General features: G+C 36.2%; 3 protein-coding genes and 1 long non-coding RNA gene across 9 annotated transcripts in view; 3 read left to right on the forward strand and 1 right to left on the reverse strand.

Moving 5' to 3' along the window:
• The window catches only part of LOC121424641 (bromodomain-containing protein 8-like), a 35,388-nt gene extending 23,938 nt beyond the window's left edge, over window positions 1–11,450 (reverse strand). For all 6 annotated transcript variants that reach the window (XM_041620363.1, XM_041620359.1, XM_041620362.1 and 3 more), the window contains exon 1: window positions 11,362–11,450. The gene's annotated coding sequence lies outside the window, so the exon portion shown is untranslated. The remainder of the gene's footprint in view (window positions 1–11,361) is intronic.
• Window positions 62–24,943, forward strand: LOC121424643. Its single transcript, XM_041620366.1, has 4 exons — window positions 62–225; window positions 1,073–1,487; window positions 22,167–22,346; window positions 22,940–24,943. Exons 2-4 carry the CDS (start codon window positions 1,232–1,234, stop codon window positions 23,227–23,229), a joined length of 726 nt encoding a protein of 241 aa, XP_041476300.1. The 5' UTR covers window positions 62–225; window positions 1,073–1,231; the 3' UTR covers window positions 23,230–24,943.
• Window positions 7,124–8,745, forward strand: LOC121424644. Its single transcript, XR_005971406.1, has 2 exons — window positions 7,124–7,294; window positions 8,221–8,745. It is a non-coding gene; the product is annotated as an uncharacterized LOC121424644 (long non-coding RNA).
• Window positions 13,417–17,289, forward strand: LOC121424642 (clarin-1-like). The gene is made up of 3 exons (XM_041620365.1): window positions 13,417–14,303; window positions 16,143–16,322; window positions 16,916–17,289. Exons 1-3 carry the CDS (start codon window positions 14,006–14,008, stop codon window positions 17,206–17,208), a joined length of 771 nt encoding a protein of 256 aa, XP_041476299.1. The 5' UTR covers window positions 13,417–14,005; the 3' UTR covers window positions 17,209–17,289.
• Window positions 24,944–25,123: the final 180 nt, after the last annotated feature.

The raw sequence follows: 25,123 nt of genomic DNA on the forward strand, positions 1-25,123 counted from the left end.
CTTTTGCAAACACCCATTGTGCTAAAGTCCATGCCATATTGAATATCACACCCAAGCAATTAAAAAAATTGAACACAATTCCTAATCGCTAATCATTCTTTCAAGGAAAAGAATCATGCTCAACAAGCTGGGGGAAATCTCACTTTAATGTGATGGAAAGGGGAATACTAGCTATGGAACATGTCTTTATCATTTTATAAACCTGTAATTTCTTCATTCTGTAAGGTAAGTTATCATTCAGTCTTCAATTTTATGTTACATGTAAATGGATAAAGCGTTAAAAATTTGTGCACACCATGCATAAAAAGAATGATTTAATCTGTTATAACAGGTGTAACGCTTAAATTGTTGTTGTAGAATGCTTGGATAAAGGTTTATGTTAATGATTGACTGGCTTACAAATTACAATATAGCATGTTTCTGTGTTAATAGATGGGCCTACTTTACAATGCAAATATTTAAGAAAGTTAATGTAATGTGTTCATAGTTATGAAATTTGGTGCTTCTCTAATTTGAGAAAAATTGAAATGAAACAAGTACTACATATGATTTAATACTTAATTACTCTGTTTGTTAGTTTTTGCTTTTAATCAAATGGACATCATCTGTGACATATTCTGATATTAAAGAAACTAATGAAATGAATTCATTTTATTCATACTTTAAGTAAAAAAATGATATATTCATGAACTTTGATTAGAGTATAGATGCAGGATTCTTTTGATTAGCACATGAAATCATGATTTTTGATCAATCATGGGTCTGACATGACTTAAATTTTTTTGTGTAACTCCCAATCTGAGCACAAGAAAGTACTTTAGCAAAAAGTCAAGGTGCAAGCTTTTCAATCTGAAGATTTCTCTTGCAAATTCGGACTCTATTTCCTTGATAACTTTCCTTGCTTGTCTGCAAGCTTTCCAAATTTTTCAAGTCTTTTTATCACTACATATACAATGTAATCCGACTCCCTTTTAGATTCATTTGCAGTTTTGCATAATCATTTTCATATTTCGCACATGCAAGTTTTTCTCACACTTTTGTTTGTTTCCCTTTCTCTCCCATTTTATTGCAGTTACAACCTGGAATCTAAAATCTACTTTTAATCGAGAGCTGCAGGACTCTAATAGGTGGCAGAATATAACATGTCATGAGCATTAAAAAAACGCAACATTACAGAGAACGGTAGTTAGAGGCTTTGATAGCCCTATGAACTGAAAAACCTGAAATAACAATGGTTAAAAAAAGTATAGTAACTCTCTACGTGGTGGCATCGTCGTCTTCACTGGTCATTTTAGCATTTTCATTGACATCGCTCTTCTCACCGAACTGGTCCGTGTGTACAGCCATTAGAAATGCCACTGGTGCACCTGATGATGTGAAGGATCCACCGAATGACCCTTTCTCAGGACTCGTCACATTTGGGGTCATATATGGGCACAAACAATTCAACTATGGGTATGGAGCGCGGGATAGACAATCTTTTCTTGGTAAGATATTGAGCTTGAAGTTGTGTTGTGTATATTAAATTTTATCAACAAATTTGATGAAGTGAATGGGGGGGGGGTGAATTCTCATCATACTGAATGGTGTAAATACCCGTATAATATCAACATACACTGCATGGAATAATACATGTATGAGTTGGCATCCATACCAATCGAACAAGTGGAACGCCTCTGGCAGTCTCACCTGCATTACATGTTTCAATATAGCAGCAGTGATGACTTTGAAAAACCACTACTGAATAATTATTCACAAAAAACAACATTAAAATATTTGTTTCATTAACCCTAAATGACCTTGACCTTGGCCATGTGACCAGAAACTCTGACTCACGTTGGATGTTCAGTAATACTTAATTCAGGATTACTCTTATGTCCAAGTTTCATGAATTGGGTCCATATACCGGTACTTCCTCAGTTATAATGACATTTTGTTAAATGACCTTTGACCTTGACTAAGACACACATTATTAATTTAGTATCATTTTACACTAATGTCTAGTTTTCATAAGCTAGATACATAAACTTTCAAACTTTTGATGGCAATTCTACAAATGCCCCAACATGGCCGAAGTTCATTGACCCTAAATAACCTTTGACCTTGGTCATGTGACCTGAAACTCTATCAGGATGTTCAGTCATACTTGATTACCCTTATATCCAAGTTTCACAGACAGGGTCCATATACTTCCTCAGTTATGATGACACTTTGTCAAATGACCTTTGACCTTGACTAAGACACACATTATTCATACTAGTATCATTTAGAATATAATAATCATCTAACAAAATTTCATTTAGTTTGACTAAACACTTTTAAAGGACATATGGACCTGTTAGTCTGCTTCACTCAAGTTGGTCTGAATGTGCAGTCTAAAATGTCTTGTGTACTGAAAGAATTATACTTGAAAATCCATGTGTAAGTTTAGTGGCGATTGGATTTTTTTTTCTCAGCCATTAATTCTCTAGCGCCCAGCCCTGGTAGCGCCTCTCTTGGTATGCCCTTTTTAAGACTAAACTTTGAATATTCATCTTACAAATTTAGTGACTGGATATCATAATGATGCCTTGAAACTTAAAAAAATTTTATCCTGACTTTTTCAAACCAACCAATAAAGTGGATTTAAATGATGAGTTCCTGGAAAATCCTCAACACATCCACTAAAACTGCTTTTTATTTCATTCCAACAAGAAAGCAATTTCAGGGCATACATATAATCTAAAATAAACTGAAATAGTGACCATTATTTTTGGGAAAATTTATAATTTATAATTCATAGGTATTCCAAGAAAAGAAAAAATGTATTTGACAAAAAAGAGTATTTTTAAAAAATTGTCTCAATTTAACAAACGCCAGTCTAGTGTAGTGAGATCGGGGAAAAAACAGGTGAAATAACTCTAATTGAAAACTTGATAATTCACCCTTTTAAAGTTGAATTAAGAAGACGATTCCAAATATTGAGATATTTACATTAATAGCAACCTTACAACCCCCAAAACACTGAGAGGTGATTCGATCCCCCATTTTCTTTTTTCAAAATAGTGAATTTGAACGATTTATCCCTACCCACTTTCCCTGAGTTCCCTCCTGCAATGCCTACCAGGGGGGAGGGGGGGTATTCGGTCCCGGTGTAGTAAACAAGGCAGTGCCGTTTTGTGTACTATGCACGTACACCTTCATATTTACTTTTGTGTCAAAACTTCATTTTATCGCTATTGATTTTATGTGAACGATATTGAAAGGAAGTAATAATTATTCAAAGACATATAGTCAATAATATGTCCCTACATTCTCCTGAGGACGACAAGAACACACTTGTCGAAACATCGAGATTGGGTGGTCCTTTTCAGGACCAACATTTGCCCAAGAAAGATACATGGTGTACCGTGAAACCTACTACACTAATGTCCCTACATTGTTATAACTGTTCTTCTATGTAGCGATTTTAGACGATTTTAATGCCTTGTTTTCGTTCGGGACTGTGTCCGTGGCGAAACAAGTCATAATGGAATAAACTGCAGTTGAAGTTCTATCTGCGAGCCAGAGAACTTGCAAAGAGGAAATGATTAAAAGTATATTTATGGCCGTACCATTATTCCAAATATGTAAATTCCCTCAGAATGATACCATAGACCCTAAAGGAATAATTTCAAGACGAATAATATGAAATTTGATCGAGATCTTTTCACAAGTCGATAACATAGCAGACGTGGTATTATGACATATTTATCTGCGTGTGACGTGGCACTTGCAAAAAACACAGTTGGTTGCGGAATTGCTTTGTGCCGACTGGCCGCCCACTCCGGCGCAGCAGTCGAGCTAACGTACTGCATACCTTTCTTGCTGTCTTCAACTCACTTGCGAATTGGGTTTGTATGTGTGACGGTGGCCTCTAGTGTAATTAAATATAGAAAACAACTTGGAAGGCCGAGAGGAATAGTACGTTTGATTCAAGATTGTTCTGTGGAATGAGCTATGAGTGGAAATGATACAGAGGATATAAAAATGGAGTCAAAGACAAAAGGAAAGAAGAAAAAGATGCCAGGGGATCGCTGCATGGACGGGGTCGACGTACCAGACCAGACCCCACTACAGTACACTCAATGCCTGGGTGTTGTGAGTATTATTGTATAGGCGTGCAGAGCTGAGCTACATGTAGCCGCCAGATTTACTTTCCAGCTACTCAATTCATGGAACATCGTGATAAAATAAATGAGAAATAGTGAAAATATCATTCAATAACTCACTGTTTGCAATCTTACATCATGATTTAAGAGTTCATGATAGTTATTCATTCATACTGTTTTTTTTACAAGGAAAGTAAAGATTTGTATATATGATTCCTATTTGTTTGATTTGAGTTGCTTTGAAAAAAAATTGTAAAATCAAACATTTCTGTATTACATCCTGGCACCTCTTATACTAAATTCCCCTCGGTGACGTCACACTCAGAGTGATTTTTCTGTACACTTGTCTCTCGGGCTCTGACAGGTAGCTAATTTCATAGACTTTCAAAACAAAATATCTCCATTACAAATATTGCTGTGATTCTTATAAGGGAGGTACGGGGCACATAACTTTGTATGAACGACATATTTTTTTTTTACATCCAAAATATTGACTATGAATCTCAAAAGGTGGAATGGGCCAGAAATGCTCACCCCCCCCAGGATCTGCCACTGATTCCAATCTATAATGACTTTTCTCTGCAATACTGATGCTTTGAAATCAAGATACAGGTACGGAAGATTGATATATTGTAATATAAATTATGAACGTCTGACAAAAAGATAACCAACCGATCACCTTACCGATCAGCTGACCAGTACGCGAATCACATTGGAGTTGATCAGTCCTCACAGCGTTTGGAACACCCACCAAGAATTCAAGAAAAAAGACTGAAAATGTAAGTTTAACCTCAATCCATTAAATCTTAAACGTCTTAAAAGTGTATGATGTTTAGAACTAATTTATACCAAAACTGCTACCATCCAATTAAGGCGTACATTTGCCAAAGTCCTTGGATGAAAATAGAAACGGCAATGTCTAACCGGTTTTATCACTTATGTCGCCTATGAGGTCCATACATGTAATGTTTGGACCTCATTGGTACTAGGACTCCGGTACTACGAGTGGTCTCTGTCACTTGTTCACTGCTACCATCCTGCCTGTGGAGAATCTAAAGGTAGGACTATGGTATGCCAATGCTGTATTGAGCACACACTTTAAAAACTATTTAAATATCACTTTTGTGACCAACATTACTAATTTCCATACAGTTGCAATTTATTTTTCATTAGTAACTTGGGAATAATTTTTATATTCACCAGAGCGCTCAAAAACTTGAATTTTGGGCATATTTTGTGTACGCCCTCTATTGGTGGAAAGTAATAATGGCAAGACAATTTTCATTGTTTTAATTTTTAATTAAAGGTATTGTTTAACTTTGTGAGCAGCCGATTTAAAAAATTCTCAAACCAAGATGAAACTTGTGTACAAGTGCATGTATTAGAACTAATAAACCCTGAAAACAACCATTATTGAGAGTGACAAGCTAAAACTACAAAGGAAACCCCGATTTTGTAAATGAGCGTCTTATAGACGACTAAATAGTACACATAAGTGTATGGGATGAAATTAAGATGGTGTTTCCGGTCACTTGATATTTCCATTTTTGAAGCACTAAATAATTATTTTTGTACACAATTTTTTCTGGGCTTCATTTTTGTAACATATCACAGACACAGGTGACAAGTGTGACTTTCTAGCTCAGATTTTTTAAAAGTCAAACCAATAACCGATCACTTTAAGAAAAAAATAATCAAGCATTTGTCCCATAGAAAAAAAGAAAATAAGCCAAACATTGCCACCCTTATTTTGCCACACATGGAGATGTAACTGAGAACAAGGTAAGGTTAATCATAACCTTGTTCATTGAATGAGTGGTCTCTCTGACCCGAGTCTCTATCCACTCACACATTGTACGAGGTTAGTATGTACTAACCTCGTACAATAGACTGTGTTTGACCCTGGATTTCGAAGTAGTCGGCAAACATCGCTTCATTGCTGGAGTAATATTTGCCGAAACTCCTCGCTACGCACCGGGGCTCTTGCCGGTAAATAGCAATAGTTTATTAAATATGAAAATAATAATAAAATAATAATCATTAAAAAAAGGACATTTTGCTTACCTCGGCCTCGAAAGTGACTTCGCTTGTCTCTTCCACGGAAATACAAGGAAGCCCGTTGGTGGCGCTAATAATTTCACAACCTTGATTCAGCTCCTTGGTAATTTTATAACTGTATCTAAATTCTTTAAATGCGCAATCCTTATGATTAATTTACGAATTATGGGCACCAATGAATGAAATACCTTCAAAAACATAATTAATGATTATTATTGGTGATGATAACACTCATTTGCAATTAATTTAAAAAGATGACTGATAAAAAATAATGAAAATAATATACATGCCTGGAAAGAAACCAGCAGTACAAGCTTTGACGAACATGAATAATACGTATACGGTATACCAAAGTCTATAAAATGAAAAGATTGGACACTTCACGGACTTTGCGTAATGCCTTGCGTCGATATGCGTGTAAAATAGTGTAGGTGCCTATTCTTTCCACTCATTCAATGAACAAGGTTATAATATAACCTTGTTCTCAGTTATATCTCCATGTGTGGCAAAATAAGGGTGGCAATGTTTGGCCTATTTTCTCTTTTTCTTTGGGGCAAATGCTTGATTGTTTTACACTGACAGTTTCCATCACACCTATTATTCATCCAACTTGGCTCTTATTTAAATTTGATTCTTTAAAACATTTTTTTCTTAATTAAAAATAGAGATCAAAAAATGAAAATTTTCTTGCCATATTACTTTCCACCAATAAAGGGCGTACTAAAAAATATGACCATAATTCAAGTTTTTGAGCGCTCTGGTGATTACAAAAATTATTCCCAAGTTACTAATGAAAAATAAATTGCAACTGTATGGAAATTAGTAATTTTGGTCACAAAAGTGATATTTTAATGATTTTTTAAAGTGTGTGCCCTGTACAACATGCAACATTGGCATACATAGTCCTACCTGTAGATTCATCACACAGTCAGACCGCAGCTCGCGCGATAATGAGCATATTCACGAAGATTTATTCAGCGGCCCTCTAGCGGTCTCCGAAGGAAAACGTGCGTTCAATTTGGCTTGTTTTTCCCAGTGATTTGGAGGGGCTGAAGTTATAGCTCTGTACTGGTCGCTAACTTCAGTTTACGTCGAAACGAATTGTGGTAAGTTATTCTCAAGGCCTTCATCTACATTTTGATATATAATTTTTCATATTTCGACATTTTCAACCTTTCATTTTTACCTGTTTAATTGATGCTTATTTTAGTAATATTTTAACTACGATTTTGTAGTCGGAATTTCACTTTTGGTTCCTGACTTTGCTACATAACCAAACTGTTTCGATCGGGGTTTTTTATAAAGAAGAAAAGTCACTGTTCAAAATATGTCAGAACCAATTTGACGCAAACTCACCTTATATTTTTATTTTAGAGAAAATGATACCCTAAAAATCAAGAAATTTACGTTTTACCCGGAAGTAACCTTCGCGTTCACTCTACGATGGCGCGAAATAATGCTAAAATTGCGTTCGTCGCGGGTTGGTAGGATTTCGTCTTTGGTCCCATACGTTGAAACTTCTGTAATGATGACAGATGGCTCGCATTATTTATGTGACTGTGGACGGTGGACCTGTTTTTATTTGTAATTAAGATTTGATATAAACGAAGCTCAATAAGTAGATGTCTTCTAAAATTTATTTAATGATTATCAGGTTTCCGAATTCCATCAAGTTTTTATAGATTGAGATATTTCTTGATTTATGTTTAAAAAAAGTTAACCTTTTTCTAATTAGGCCTAGTCGAAGTTGAGTCCCATGATGATTTTTGCCACAGGCTGGGGTTAAGAATGAAATGATTATTTTAGACAGTCTACTCTATAGAAAATAAACAATTTAAAGTCAACTAAAAAGTTTGGTACTACCGTACTCGGTAGTATTTATAAACCATTTTGTTCAAATAAAAAAATGTGGCTGTCGCAGACAGTACAGTACTACGTGTATTAGTCTCTTACATGTATCATACATGTACTTTGAATGATTATTTAGTAATTTAGACTATTTATCTCTTTTTTTTGTCTCTTCTACACACAGATCTGCACACTTGCTGACTCTGGTCCCTGCTCGCTACTTCATTCTGGGAGATGTCTGATGATCCATCATGTACTGGTCGGACTGATTTGGACAAAGCCATTTTTCGTTTGCAAATTTTGAAGTGATAATGATACAACAGAAAATTGATCTTCATCGATATTGGAAACAAGAAAATTCAAGCACAGTTTTGGAGAGGACTAAGAATACTGACTTTGACAGGAATACAGCTTGACAAAAATATGTATACACAATTTAAAACCAAAGAACAGTTTTAATGTTACTAATGGTGCATTGCAAGAAACTTTCTACTCATTCACACATTCCAAAATCAAGGGTAAGTCCTTTGCTTAAACACAAACATGTAGTTGATTTGCAATTGAACATAAGTTTCTTGCAATGCCCCATAATTATATGTCGTTCTCAAGCAACTCTGTTAATGTTATCCAATGTGCTGAAGGTTAAGTGTTTATGTATGTTCACAATTTTTTCTCAAAAGTTATAATATATTTGTCCTTTTAAACGGTATTCGAATGTGGTTACGCTTTGTTTTTGTTTTCCACAGTAATTATTGCATGTGTGAACAGAAGTGAAATATTTGTTGCGAAGCACTGTGTGAATGTTGTGTGATCATGGAGCTATGGTGTGATGGTATTATGATTAATTCATCATTTTTGTTGTAAGACTGTAAACCTGGTGGATGTGAGGGAGTGGCCTGGATGAAAGGAAAGTGAACATGTGTCCAATTACTGACTTGCACACTTTAAGACAATTTTGTTCGTGGATAAATATTAATGTGCATTCCCTACATTCCATGCAAAGAGTAAAGGAGAGGTCCACCCCAACAAAAAAGTAATTTGAATTTAAAGAAAAATAAAGTATTGTAGAAAATTTAATAAACATTATGATTCAAAATTTAAAAAATCATAATTTTGACATTTAGAAATTTGCCTTATTTCATTAAACAATTATATGCTCATCTTGGTCAAGGTGCAAATTACAGAACTGATTATGTCACACACACTCTAATTTCTTGTGTATTTTTTTGTTTGATACCTGTTCATGACATGTATGTTTTATTTTGATTTTCTCATTTTCTTTGACAAATTTTGAGAGATTTTAATTCCTCCATTAACATTCATTTGTAGTTTTCATGAATGTAACATATTGTGACTCGGAAGAGTTTTTATAACAAATTTGCTAAAATTGATATAATAAAATGCAACCAAAATTTAGAAAGTAATGTGATGTGAATGACATAATCAACTCTATTTGCATACCATTGTTTTGTGTATATAACTGTTTTGTGTTAAAAAAGGGAAATTTCTCTATTCAAAGAATTTTTTGTTGATGTGCACTTGACCTTTAACTCACTTCCCTTCCCACCTCTAGCCAAATAAATGTAATCAAGAACCTGAAAATCAAAAGTGATTAAGAAGTAAGATTTATTCATAGCTCCATGATTTAATAATACAGCCCTAAATAGAAATCCACATGAAAGTAAAAAAAAAAAAGAGAATAAAGCTGGGTAGGAACGGGGGAGGAATATGATTTAAAGAAAAAGCCAAAATATATTCTCCCCCCGCGAAAAAAAAAAACTTCGACGGGTTCGAACCAGGGTCCCTGCACACGTCAAACATAGTGCCTACGCAAGTCGCCACAGATCGCTTTCGTACCACTTCCGGGTTTTTAATGCTATATAAAATGTTGTAAGTCTGTGCGCCGCTGTTGACCAATCAGAACGCGTCGGCAATTGTACTGCAATTCCAATCATTTTGCGATGGACATTGCCGTGGTTTTTTGTGGTTCCTGACTTTGCTACATCATGAAATTTCTTAATTTTTTTTTAGTCGTAAATAAGAAAGTCTACGCTTTATATTGATTATAATATCAATTTGACGCAAGTGTGATTTCTATGCAAAAATCCGCTCCGTTTATTCACACATATTTCTTGAAAAAAATCCTTTTTTCTAAGCTAAATATCGGTCTTCAAAATACGTCAAATGTGCATTTTATTCAATTGATCAGAAATTTCAAAGCCTTATCTATAAAATAAGACCAATTTTGTGAGGAATAAACGATTCTAATAGCAAAAAACACCTATCGGAAAGTTCGTCTTCACAGCTCATTACGTATGCATAACCACGGACGGCTATGCATACCGCTGAATAAAATAGAGCACTTTCGGACGGGCTGCGGACTGACTGCACAGGCAGGGTGGTAGCAGTGAACAAGTGATTCTTTCCCTTGTCGTGTCTTTGATATGAATATAAATCGCGCGCCCTCTTTAGGAGAAAATTGATATCAACGCTGACTGATTTTCTATCTCCGTGAAATCTTCACTAAAGATCAAGAAAATATACATATTTTTAGAAAGAAACTTCAAGGAGAAGTCACGGAAGGATCCAAATGATTTGGTAAGTGTCATAGCAGGATGTGGAATACCAATTCATACATAATGTTTTATGTGGGCAAAAGCCCACTGTATTTTGGAAGTGTAGGTGTGTTGCGTGCGTATGACTGATAATCCTTCGCACGTGAGATGATATGAACCCATGGGTGGTCTCTGTCTGACGCCGACTATGTAATAATTCATCGCCACGGAGTTCAGCAGAGCGCGGCACAACCAATAAAACAGTTCGAAGCTTTTGGTCTAGTCAGTGATATGACATTAATTGGCATTATCGTGATATTGGGAACCACCGTCCACTTCATACAGCAGCGCTTTATTCAGTCACACGCACGGTTCCCTATTTCCACCTCCATTCACTTTGTACACAAGTGCGCGTACACAAATCCACGAGTGGTTCCCAGAACCACGATTTGGCCCATTAATTTCCAGATTTTCAACACTATTCCAAAAGGCCTACTAATACAAAACTTAAAATCACAAAAGTTCCAAACTGCCAACTATAAAGTCTAAGCTAGCTAACGATTGACACTGAACTGCCAACTTACAAACTTAAAAGTAATCATATGGGACTGAAGACAAGAACCAACGTTAGTTCCATGGTTGATTTCACAGAAATTGTAAAGGAAATACCATAAATTTTTTATCAACGTAGATAGAAATCTTTTTAATACCTTGAAAACACATTTCATCAAAATTAAATAAAAAATAGTAAGTAATAGCAATATATTTACCATATACTGTGTGAATGGGGCCGCCATTATATCGCTGTCGTTGAATCTGATCACCCGATATAGCTCGCTAGCTAGCTGGGTAGTCTGCAGGCGCGGCAGGCACAGACCCTGATTGGAACTTTGATCAACAAGTGTGCCTTCACGCAAAGACTTGTACATACAAAACTTGCTGTTCGAATGTCATTGTCATTGTCAATACTGAGCGAGGGAGCCTTCGGTACACAAGGCATGAGTAAGCTGCACATTCAGACCCTTAACTCGAGTGAAGGGTTTGCCCAGCAGACTATCAGCAGGGGTCGCGGAACGGTTTTCAAAGGGGGGGGGGGGGGTTCTGACCATGCAAAAAATCACAATTGTATGGTAATTTTTACGTTTCTGTACATGGTTGTGGAAAAAATGGGGGGGGGATAAAGCCCCCCCCCCCAGCACCCGCTTCCGCCCGGGCCCCTGACTAGCGTTGCTGAATATTTGATTCCAATGAAATTTTAATATGATTATAGCTTTATCATAAACGATTCAAAACATTCTTTAAATACACTTTCGTAAATATGGGGGGGGGGTCATCTATCTGGTGGAAGCGGGCATTTGGTACAAAAATATTTTTCTTACTGTATTCTTAAAGATAAGAGTAAGGACACTCATTTTATCCATTTATAGTATAGGAGACTTTGAGACACATTAATTAACACATTGATGTAATAGGCCTAATAAAAGTATTTCAAAAAACGAATTTTGCTTAACAATTGGAATGTTGCATCATCTCCCAATATAGTCTTAAAATAATATACGAAAATCTTTCCTTTTCATATGCAACATTATGAGATCAAGTTTCAACGTTTTTGGAAGTTTCATAGTATGGCCTGTCATACGGCCTATGATCATTTCATAATTATTATGGCACCCCTATTCCCGATAATCATGATTCTATTTTTGTTGTCATTCTCATCTCACCTTTAACCAGTGAGCAAATTAATCAGTTTGCATTGATCAAAATAGACTATTTAATCCCTATTTGCTCTTTTTATATATTTCTTGTTCACATTCTTCTGAGTTTACATTATTGATAAAAACCTGCCCTTATCATCCTCTGTAATTAATGCTTATTATTTTAAACTGATTTGGTAATCAGTCTGTCTTCCAACTATGGAAAATTTGCTCGCTCTCTCGCATTTTGGATACTAACTGTAATCCAGTATGTCTCAACAAATCCATTAAAATATAGCCATAAAAACATCGCAGTTATATACCCCTGTACCACTTGAAAGTGGTTTTGGGGCAACAATATTTTTTCCTACATGCTAAAGAGTTGCTCGCTCGCTATCATAATGCTCATTGTCCAATTCAACTAATGAAAAACGATTTTTGTCATCGTGTCTTCCAACTACTGTACTGAAAATTGCTAGCTCGCTTCGCTCGCTCGCATTTGGGTATTTACTGTAGTTCAGAAGTTTAAAACACAACAAATTCATTACCGTTGAAAATAAAAATCGTGAGAGGTCTAGCTTCTTATTGAAAGATAAAAAAGGATTATGTACACGGTTATATACCCTCGTACATAGCCCTGCAGATGTGGGTGTGTCCCCCATTTTTTCCAGAATGCCACCAAAACCTATTTTTTATATACCGAGGTTTTTTACCTGACTGCTAGAAAGCACGAATGCCTGTGAGCAAGCAACCAGGGAACCAACGGCTTATTTATCAAGAAGTGAAAAAGAAAAAGATGAGAATAAAGAAAGGGACCGAGCAAGATACAGGTAGAAAGAATAAATAAAAATAATACATAATAAAAAAAAGTCCGGCTCACCCCCCCCCCCCCTTCCACGCAGTACACTGGCGTCATCCCAGGTGGAATTCATGATCTGAGAGAATTCCATATGCCCCAAATTTAATATAATTAGAAATCAACATAAAAGTTATTGAAAGATTTTCCAACCTTCAATTATCCTATCACACCCCATGCCATGAATGGAAGAGTCTTAATTCCTTCACGGTCATAAAACCGCCACAGTCCAATAACTTTTATTGTCCAACTTTTTTTTCTGTTCGCACGCCTACTCCCTTTATTCGTTTACCTGCCCGTAGGCACAGTATGCGTTATGGATATCTGTGATATCAATATTTTGTCAAGTTCTTTATCGAGAGTTGTGATCAGATTATTAGATGAAACATTGTATATGACTTCATCATTATTCAGCATTTGAGTATGATTGTCTTGGACGATGAAGGTGCATGTAGTCTAAACGGATTGATATCAAAATCCTAGAGTGCAACATCGACCCCGATACGCTCAAAACTGGACACACTTCAATCCATTTTGCGAATATGAAATTATGTTTATGTCGACATTTCCAGTGCTTTAAGTGGAACATGAGACAGCCGGATCTCTAATTAGTACTGAGTATATACATTATTATTCTGAAAATTTACCAGATAGAATTAATATTCTTCAATAAAGAGTTGAAACCCATGCAGCCTGAAGTTGGAGAGATCTCGAACTTGTGGTGTCAAATTTGCAAACATTTCGCGCCGGATAGCAGGTGAACTACACTTATGCGGAAGTAATAACGCAGTATACTTTTAGTGGGTCAGTTTCATTATATACTGAAGTGGATTTTTATGTTCTGTAGTAAAAATTTTCATCAAAATGTGTCAATCGATATTAAAGCGAAGAGCTACCCTATTCTTCTTGGTGACTTGTGGAAGTATTGCCTGCATGATCTTATTGGGGATTGCTCTCGGTACAACCAGCTGGGTGCGGGCTTATCTTACTCGTGATATCACTATCTTCAATACCTCACAACCTCTAAGGGGGTTTCTGGGTTCGAATCCCATCGAAGACGATGATCCTGGGGCGTTCAATGGCGTATCCTTCTTTGGACTCTTCTATGGATGCAAGAAATTCAATTATGGACTTGGAGGACGAAAATACGAATGCTTTTCAAGTAAGTTAATTTCAATCTACTTTAATCGCTCATTTAGTTTATCAAGAGATAAACCTTATTGATTTTAACAAGTTATCACACAATCGGGCTTAGGGGTAATGATAGGCAGAGTGGTGAGGAAAAAGGGTGTTTCTCTGTCTATTACAAGTTGGATCAATAAATTCGATCCACCTGTTAGTTCGTATATGCCTCAAAGTCTACTTTTTGGTACTCCTTTCGTTTATCTGCATGCCCACTTTGATTTTACCTCATTTCAACTTCTTCTAATTAGAGTTTTCATGCATATTTCTGTCGATCTGATTGTACTGATATTGTATGTTAATTTACTCAATAGGTGGGAAATAGTTGAATTCCATTGAATTTCTCATTTTTTCGTTTCGATATTTATGTTCATTATTTAAAAAAAAAACATCCTCAAAACATGCATGATTATGTGATGTACTACATGCCTATAATACGCACTGTACATCAAGGAAAAGGGGCAATATATTATGAAAGAAAAGAAAATCATCTCACAATTTCTTGCTATGGAAAAAATACTTCAAATGCCATTTAACTGTGAAAGTAACGAAAGTTTGGTCTTGTGAAATATTGTATCGGTTGTATTATCCACATTGTACATAACACTGTGTTATATATATAGGCCTAACAATACTCTTTTGAAAACACTAAGGTAGGAAAATTAATAGATGTCTAAAGTAGACATGATGATAGCCTATATTTGTTAAGGTCATCTGTCACACCAAACTCTTTCTATCATTAGGGTCCTTGACAGTTAAAGTTGATTGATCGTTGGTCAAAAAATCTTGTTTTTTTTTTCAAAGTTTCTCTTGACTTGTTCCACTTGAGTTTTCGTTTCGTTTCCACCCTTTCCAAACTGTAGCCTCCATTGTATTCTATGGTATGTTGGCATACACACTCGTAATAATAAATGCTTTAACAATGGCGCTACTCAAGTGTCAATATAGTGGCTTGTGAAACCTTGGGATCATAATGCCCCAAAGTGAAAATAACAAAAAAGTTGCCGTCGCCTTTGTATTCATGCCTCAATTGTGCTCTGGCAGCATACAGTGTGACGTTGCGGCCATCTAGAAAGAGATAGAGAAGGAGTATGTTGTACTAACTGTAATAAACCATGGATCTACAAACCTCCTTACTAGAAATCGTACATGGCAGGGGTTATGGGCATGGGCACAAATTGAAATAATGCATGACAAATTATACGTTAAATCACAAGTTAAAGTGATTTGCCGAATATTTCGAACAAGTGGTCGATCAAACTTTTGCATCCCCCATATTAACAGTTTACTATTGTTGAAACTGTAAATCTTGATGCGTGTGTGTGTTCAATTGAGCTGTGTAGAAAATAACCATTGATGTGGCAGGTGCGGGCACTTTTTTAATAATCACCAACATTATTTTAGTGTTTTTGTAGTCTGATCAGTCAATATTCATTTGTTTTATTCTTTTCCTGACTCTCATCATAAAATGATCAACAACAATTTAGGGATAAATACGAAAAAAAAAACTATGCAGGGACCACGTACGGAACCGATGGAGGGGGTCGGTCTTGGGGTGAAGTTTAGCCCCGACACTTTTTTGTAGGCCTAAAAGACAAAATGTACAAAAAAACTTGAAAATGAGCATCCTATCGTGATTTGTTTTGCAAGTTCAACCCCACTTTAAAGAACACACGCACTACGAATTGATCATAATGTGGTGACGATCCCTTTTGCAATATAGCAATTCCTTGCAATGTTTTAGTTTTACAAAATTTAGTTTTCTGAATGCTTTCTGTCTGGGGCTCCGATGATAAAACTTCTAATATTTTTTCTCCAGTTTTCAGTGAACACGCTACAGTCTACAACACGAGTATGGTGATCGTTGTCATCATCTTCCTCATCCCTGCTGCCATCTTCGCTCTCATCTCAACCATCTTCGGACTCGTCAACATCTTGACCGTTCCCATAGATACCTTACACGGACCAATCGGCCTCTACATCTGGAATCTGATAGGAGGTTTGTTTATTATACCATTCTATCTTTTGGTGGATTTTTTTTTTCATTCTCATTTATCTCCACTCCAGAATAATATGTATATAGGAGCAAGGGAAGGGGGGGGGTGTTTTTAGAGACTTGTAACCCCCCCCAAAAAAAAAATAATAATAATGAAAATAAATAGATAAATAAATAATAATAAAGATGAAATAAAATGCTGGATCGGAATGGATGTAGTTCCAGACGCAGAGCAAGGCTGGTATTTCTGTTATTGTGAGATTTTTGTTTTTGTTATTGGGGATGGGGGTGGGAGAAATCATTCTAGCCGACATTGACCATTATGCCAATTTTCCTTCCCAATACGTTTGAAGGAGGCATATTATGGTATGAACGCATCTCGTAATAAAGCTTGGTTTCCTCTTCCCCAGCTCCCTCCGGGCCTTACTCTCCCTCAAATTGGTCTTTGTGTATACCCCCTATCCTTCATCCACACCCCTCAATTTCAACGATTTCAACTAGTCCATGTGGGGGTTCAGTATAAAGAGTACAACGAATCAAATCTTTGAAATCCTTTAACCATGTTTATGATCTTTGTGTTTATTTACATTATTTAGTTCTGTGCAGTGCGATATCCATCATCCTCTATCTCGTCATCTACATCACTCAAATCCGCTTTCAAGTGCTCAACCGTACCGATCGACAACCTCCTCATAACTTTAACACCAGTCGGGTCGACTTCGGATTCTCCTTCTGGCTCGTTGTCGCAACCTTCATCATCTTCTGTGTCAACATCCTTCTCGTCTTCCTCGCCCAGCTGGTGGAGAACCCGCACCTCCTCAGCAGCAAGAAGAAGAAAATGAATGTGAGCGGGAAGGGAGGCGACATCGGACTGGGCATCATGTACTGATAACAAAAAGTGACTGAATTCTTCGTTGATGCAAGGCGCATATGGAGTTGTCGCTTACACAACGCATGACGCATTCAAGAACACAGTAAATATATTGAAAATACCCGCCAGCCAAATGTCAATGAACAGCTCGGAGGTCTTTGTCGAAATTGTACACCGGGAACAGCACTTTAGTCGTATGTTTTTTCAGAGGTGACGAAAAATGGCAAATGCGTCACTTTGTCTAGAGTCCGGGACGAAACTGCTGTTTTGTTTCACTAGTTTTCGACAAAGACTTCTTGGTTGTTCGTTGTCATGAAGGTCATATGACAATACATTTTCTATGTTCTTGAGTCGTTGGTGCGTTGAATAAGTGAAATCTCCCCCAATATCATCGAGGGCGAAGTTGTGTGCCCCGACGTTGCATAAAAATGGACATTAGGGGGTTTTCAATGTCTGCAAGTTATACAGACTTGTTTCACATAATGACCAAATCCTAAGATGGAGGGACGGGGTTTGTAATGTTTTCAGATCTATAATATGAAGAGCAATAGATGATTGAATCCATAAATGAATAATGAATACGCATGTAAAAAGGAATCAAACGGCTTCTTAAATTTAATTTAACTCAGGAAATTGGAGTAGGAGGGACATTTTCATTTTATATTGGGCTGAAGAGAGTTTGAGATGGTTGTCTTGGAAATGATATTGAATGTGGATAATTAGATGACCAATTTGAAAATTAGAAATTGTAAAATAAATTTATCAACTCACACATAAAAACATTATTGTTTATCAGTCTATTAGTAAACATACAGGGCAAATTTCTTAGTTCATATTCACGTGGATTAATGTCATGTATGTATTATTTTGATTATGTAAGAGACTATATTATTCGAATTGACACTTTTCTCGAATGTTGCTGCTTATATAGATAGACTGAATTATATTCGAAATTGTATGACATTTTATCTAACTTTATTTTCATTCACGTATATAAAACACAGTACTAAATGCAATGCTTCTTTAGTAAGTATTGAGATGCAAGCTAGCCTGATTACATCTTAACTTAGCCATTATATTCGTTATCATTACCTATTAGCCTTAATCTTGTCCATGCTTAGATATCTAAGATAACAAACAGTATAAGGATTGTTTATGCATTTTCTATTGCTCTGGCTGCGGGTACTGTACACAGTGTAGTACTGTCTAGTTCACACAATTATTGTCAGTGATAAATTGGACAGAATTACTAAAGTAAGACTGCAGCCCTCGCAGTACCTTTTTTTTTATATAGTTGTTTAAGAGTAAATATAATCGAGATTATAATTATTTTATTTTTATGTCACAACTAACAAGTTCAACATATTCCTATCAAATTCTATCGTGATTATTTTCTCTTTACAAAATATATAAATGAAGCAGAGTTAAGGATTAAAATAATCAAAATCTTAAAGGCTTAAAAAAATTTGTTTCGGGACTGGTTCAATTATTCATATTTTTTGTTAAAAGTGGCCGTTGTATGCACGAAAACACACGAAATAATATAGATAAAATATCACCGTTATTAATCAATGTAACTATACCATTTACACATTTAAAGGGCTCATGTTTTGGGATAGAACCTTTAACTGTTGTAAAACCGTGCTGTAAATAAAATTTATACGATAATACAAGTAATATTTGTCATTAGTGCATTATTTTGAAAGGATGTAGAAGATTATAAATACGTTGAAATTAATTTGATTCAAGTGATACTATTGTACATTTTAACAGCCTTACTTGGTTGAATTGCGTTTGTTTACAAATTGCTCTATATAATTGTGTCTAACAATTACATATTTGCACTGTAATGCGAAAGAAATTACCACTATAAATATACAGTTGAGAATAATTAGAATATTATATAACTTAAAAACTCGCAATATTGAGGATCACATAAAAAAAAATGGTGTACGTGTGGGATGATGTCTATGATGTAAAACTTGTAGTAATATGCGATGGTGATAAAATTCAAAGGACGAAAGTGGTGATTATCTCCTTTTCCAATAATTCAAAGCTATAATAGGGGTCTATTATAATTTAGTTCATAACGGATTTGACTTCAAAATGACTTCAAGTTATTTGATGTTTCTGAGGTTTTTATTGCCCTTTTCACGTCCTTCATTAATATTTATACCATAGGCCTATATCATCTTATCATTTTGCCCATGGCAGTATTGCCGCTAGCCATTAATTACACACCATTCTAATCCAGACTGTTGGCTTATACGACAATCAATATATATTACTCCCATGTATTTAGTTATTTGCCCATTCTTAAAAGGTTGTTATTTGTTCGCACAAAGCGGCTGAAAAGAGAGTGAGACCCTGGGCCCGCTGAGCTGTGAAGAAAACCTTTAGTTCATACTGATTGCAATCAATGGATGCATGAGATACGAGGCGATGGTACCGTGCTAATGACTGGTATCTAATGATACGGTCGATAAGAGAAGTTATATACCACGGACACATAAAAGAAACCCAAAGTTTGTATAAAAGTTGTTCTCTTTATTCATTGATAACATCAGAACCCTTTTGGAGTTTCAATTATGCGAACGGATAATTCCACATCAGATAGATTTAAAAAAAAATAGGCTTACCGTTCGTAAAATTCCAATAGTGATAATATCAAAAGTCTTTTTTTTTTTTTTGGGGGGGGGGGGGTTATGGACAGGGAAATGAAATTACATTAAAAGAATAGAATATATCTTAGAAACGGAAATAGTATTTAAATGGAGGCAAGTGACTCCCCAAAAATTTTCAACATTTTTTTATCCTCTACATTCATTGAATTCTTTAATGCAGTTTTCTTCGGTTTTATTTTTTAATACCTAAACGATTCGACTCTGTTTAAAAGAAATATATTCGTGCTGTTGTTGTTTCAGACGGAATGGTCCTAGGATTCGTATTCTTTATGTGACACCACAATCTTCATCATATCATATTACTATCTTCTTAAGAGTGCGATACTCATCTGCCCTCAGAGGCGTCGATCCTGGGGGGCAGGGGGGCGATCGCCCCACCAATGAAAATATTTGGGGGGCAAACATATCATTTTGCCCCCAATAATTCCGGATATGCATTAAAAAAAAAACAAGATTGTAATGTTCAACAAGCGAGATTGAGATACACAACTCGTTCTTTATTTAAAATCGTGCTCAAAATGTCCCGTTTTCAGTTCTAAGCCTCAAAAGAACTCCTGCTTCGATTTGCAATCATCTTTTCTTGGATATAAATCTTGTTCTTTATCAAAAACGTCCATTAAACTGTCATTTTTTCAGATCGAAATAACAACATTTTAAGCTTGCGCTTCGCGCTCGCATATATTCTTCTTTTAGATACAAATCTTAATCATTGGTACCAAAAATGCTTAGAATAGGACCTATCAAGTTTTCAGGTCAGAATATAAAGAAATTTCAGCTCACTCTCGGCACTCGTACTATCTGTGTAGTGAGATATGTATCCTCTTCATGAGTTACTACAAACAGCCCTAAACAGGCACGCTTTTCCTGTCAGTATACTAAAAAAAATCATCCTCGCGCTTCGCGCTCGCATTAATTTGTTGGTGAGATAGGTGTCTGTGTCTCATGAGTCATATATATATATATGTATATAAGTGTGTGTGTGGGTGTTTTGTACGATCGAGCGCCTTTGGAACGTTAATGATTCCCCCCCCATCTCAAAAATGGATCGACGCCCCTGTCTGCCTTGAACAGACAAGGGAGTTCCAAGTCCCCGAACAAACCATGAACAGAGGCAATGAAGTGTATCTGAATCCCCTGTTTAATTGTATGTAGTATACAACTGATCCGTTACGAATTTAGCTCTGTATAATGAAGTCGAATCTAGAAAGGCCCTATACTGATGTTTTACCATTACTAACAGTTTAGACCACTAGTTAGGGGCCAAAAAGTAAAAAGTAAAGGCCATATAGATGTTTTTTCTTTCTTCTTTTTAAAATACTTTGTAAGTTTGCAACTCATTCAGAGAAAGGAAAACAGGTATATTTGCAATCAATCAATCAATCATCAATCAATCATCAATCAATCAATCAATCAATCGGACAATGAAATACCAAAATACCCTTTTGCGATTAAATCAATGAAAATAAGATCAGTGAAAATGTTACTGAGAGAATTATAAAAATATATCGTTTAAATTCAACATAAGAAAGGGAACCGATGCTAGACGAGAAGGGGATCGAGAAAAATATAAAGAGGAAAGAGATAGGGGGTGTGTTGAGAGAAAGGGTACATGGGGGTGGGGGGGGGGGGGCGAAGATGGAAGGGCATTATACCAGCAACATTTCTTTTATATAGTGTTTATGGTACAGGAGTGATCAACATTGCCTATATCAGGCCTATCATCAAATACAAATATAATATGAAATCTGATAAATTGCTCTATTTGATGTAATGATTTCCAAATGTTGTCAGTTAGAAATAGAGCATAACTTAGTTTCTATCTTACCTGATCCACAAAAATTAAACGGAATTCAACGAGTCAGTGATGGCTTGAAGATTGAGCACATCACACTCCCCGAATAAGCTTTCCATCCTGTTCGATAATCCTTACCTCATGCAAAAGCAACATGTGACGTTCAAGTCTACCAGAAATACAGAAGCAAATAAAGGAATAAAGATTTTTTTTAAACAGAGAAATAATATTCTATTTTGAAACAAACAATCAATTAAAGAATGCTCAATTTTTTGGCACATCAAAATGATAAGATTAATTGAATACGTGTGGTCTTTTGTTTAGGCCTATGCATTCAAATTAAATTTCTGCATTTTTTTCCTCAAAGCCCACAGAACGATCGACGATGCCATGCAAATATCACGAACAACATGGTTCGTGGCAGGTCCGTTGTCCTATAAACCTGCCAAGACCCATCTCTGAATCCCCTCTTGTTTTCATCTTCCATGTCTTCCATCCAGTTTTCCAGGAGTACGATGGTGTATTCGAAACAAGCTACGTGATCGTATCCCTCGTCTTCATGGTATCAACCGTGATCTTTGCTGGGGTGTCTCTGTTCTTCGGAGTCATCAATGCCAAGATGGTTCCAATAGAAACCATACATGGACGACCAGGACTCTTCTTATGGAATGGTATTGGATGTAAGTCTCAAGTTTTTACAAAGTCCCCCGGCAAAAAAAATACATCTGCCTGTATTCCTTATTCCTTTCTCCTCCCCACCCTTTCAACAAACCTTCCTCCATCTACCTCCGAAATTCATCATGGAACATTGCCTGTCCAAACCATTATCTCCTCTAATCTCTTCTCCATCTCTCCCGCAGCCGCACCCCATTTCACCCCTCTTTCTTATAAAATATCTTCAAAATAACAAAACGTTTCAAGTTCAAAGACAAAGGTGGAGTCAAAAGGCAAAGGCTCGTAAGATGTTATATCAGAATCACTTGAAATTGAATTTAGTCCACATTGCTATCAATATGTCAGGCACTAGCGTACCTAAAGGGGGGGGGGGGGCAGACTGCTCCCCTGACGAGTCACAACTCATACAGGAGTCGTACCCCTGCCCCCCCTTGACGAGAAAATAGACGTATGCCCCCTCTTTTGAACTTACAGACCCTTTTTTATTTGCTTATCAAATTTTCGCGGTTGAAATATCGTCAAAAAAATTGCCCCCCTTTTCGAAAATTTAAGCTACGCCGCTGATGTTAGGTAATACAATTTTTTGTTTTGTTTTCAGTGTTCTCTGGCCTAATTTCGACTAGCATCTTCGCTGTCCTCTACGCCAACGAGCTGAAATTCGAATGTCTAAGCGAAGCGGACCGTGAAGACAGGTTCTCCACTCATCGTGCCATCCTGGGCTACTCATTTTGGTTTCTCGTCGTCTGCGATGTCCTCTTCCTCGTCAACCTCCTCCTCGTCTACATCACCCAGCTTATCGACGAGCCCCCAAAGTTTCTCAAACGACGTCGAACAGCCGATATCAACGTCGAACCACCCATTGAGCTTAAAGATGGGATAATGTATTAGACAGATCATTCTGCCTCCTCCCGGGGAGTCATCATGAAGGAACTTCTCCAATGTTATTATTTGACAGAGTACGTTTTAGGAAACAGTTACCATAGGAAGTGCGCTTCTCAGCCAATCAAATTCTTCGAGGAAAGAGGTCAGATTTGAAAGCTTGTCAAACCACAAATGTTTGGTGAAACACTTTCCTGATCGATCAAATCGTCCAGTATCAAACTTGTGACATTGAGCTTTGTATACTATCCAGAAATTGCCCACGGTTTTTTGTTCCAATTATTAACATTTTGGAGAATCTTAACATTTTTTTACAACCACAACTTGAGTTTAACACAGTCAACAGGCCGACACAGTTACAATGGTTTCAATGACTGTTATAGCAAGAACCATTTAAATTTTTATTATTATTACACTCAGAAAAAAATTGTGCTGAATATCGTGAAGTTTATAAAAAAAAAACTTTTACTTTCTCGTTTTGGTGATTCTCTATATTCTTTCAGAGTCGCTCCCCGATAACTTAGTCAAACTTAGATCATTTAGACAAATTATATCTGATATCTAACATACAAACAAGGCTCTAAACACCGGGCGTTACACACGAACGGGTACCATGTGCCTAAAGAAAAGCAGGTATGAAATGGAAGTAAGCAGGTATGAAATGGGAAGTTAGCAGGGCCTGAAATGAAGCAAAAGCTGCGAAGACTGGTACCCCTGCTATAACATTCAGAGACTGTCCTGGACAGTTCTGGATAAATTTGTCAAATTTTGGGTATTGTCATGTTTATTGGATTAATTGGTGGATCAATGGATCATGCTAAATGATAAATATTGTACATTTCCATGTTAAAAAAATAGGGGGAAAGTTGTTTGTACTTTGTATTAAGTATCTCGAAGCTGTAGGGCGAAGATTGCAGAAGTTGCAACAATTATTGAAATTGGCAAGGTTAATAGTGGCTGAATTAAATGCATTCATTATGAGAGAAGTGGTAGGAAATTAGTTTGGACATCCAGTATGGATTCTAATACGTGCCTTTCTATTAATGACAGCGTAATGGACAATAACCAAGCGAAAGTTCCATCACAAATAACTGAATTAAGTTACAATACAATGCATGATTGCTACATACAATTTATGTGTACAAAATATTGACACAAAAATATGAGGGTAAGGTTACTCCCACTGTCCTGAATAAATGATTTATGGAACTGCGTTAGTAATAAGTGTGTGTAATTATTCTAATGTTGTGTATTATGTTTTATAAGACAGTGATGTGGGTCCATGGTATCTGATAAACCATCCTCATCTTAAAACCATGACTGGTCAATAGCACTGGTCATTAGCACATTTTCCTGTTATAGCTAAAATAAATGACTGGTCACATGACAGATTTCAGCCTATAATTTGATTAGGGTTCATGTAAACATTTTATAAAATCATCTTGCCAGGTGGTGGGGAAAAGATAACTAATAGCATATAGCTCAAGTGTTGTCTCTCTCAAAAGAAAAAGAGCAAAATGGAAGGAAATTATATATAAGATAATGGTGATCATTTACATATATATTATTTACCCAGGGTAACTTCTTGACCATTTATATGCTGATTTTTCTGTCCAAGAATAAAAAGAGAACATTGTATAGTGTCATTTGCTGAATTGATCTGTGTGAGAAATCTGTTTAATATGAGTATAGTTTATGCTTAATAAATGGAAATTAAAACCTATTCACTACTTATTTTGTTGTTGTTGATAGCTGTACTAAGGCTCATAGCAGAAAGAGTTGCAATCAAACATCGAACACAATTCCATAAAAATCAAAGATTTTTCCACCAATCAAATGCATGCATTCAGGTTCAACACTTGATAACCCACTGCAACGTCAGGCCCCCGGGACCCTGTTTCAT

Source organism: Lytechinus variegatus, chromosome 12 (genome assembly GCF_018143015.1).
Source record: "Lytechinus variegatus isolate NC3 chromosome 12, Lvar_3.0, whole genome shotgun sequence".
In the NCBI taxonomy this organism is placed as follows: domain Eukaryota; kingdom Metazoa; phylum Echinodermata; class Echinoidea; order Temnopleuroida; family Toxopneustidae; genus Lytechinus; species Lytechinus variegatus.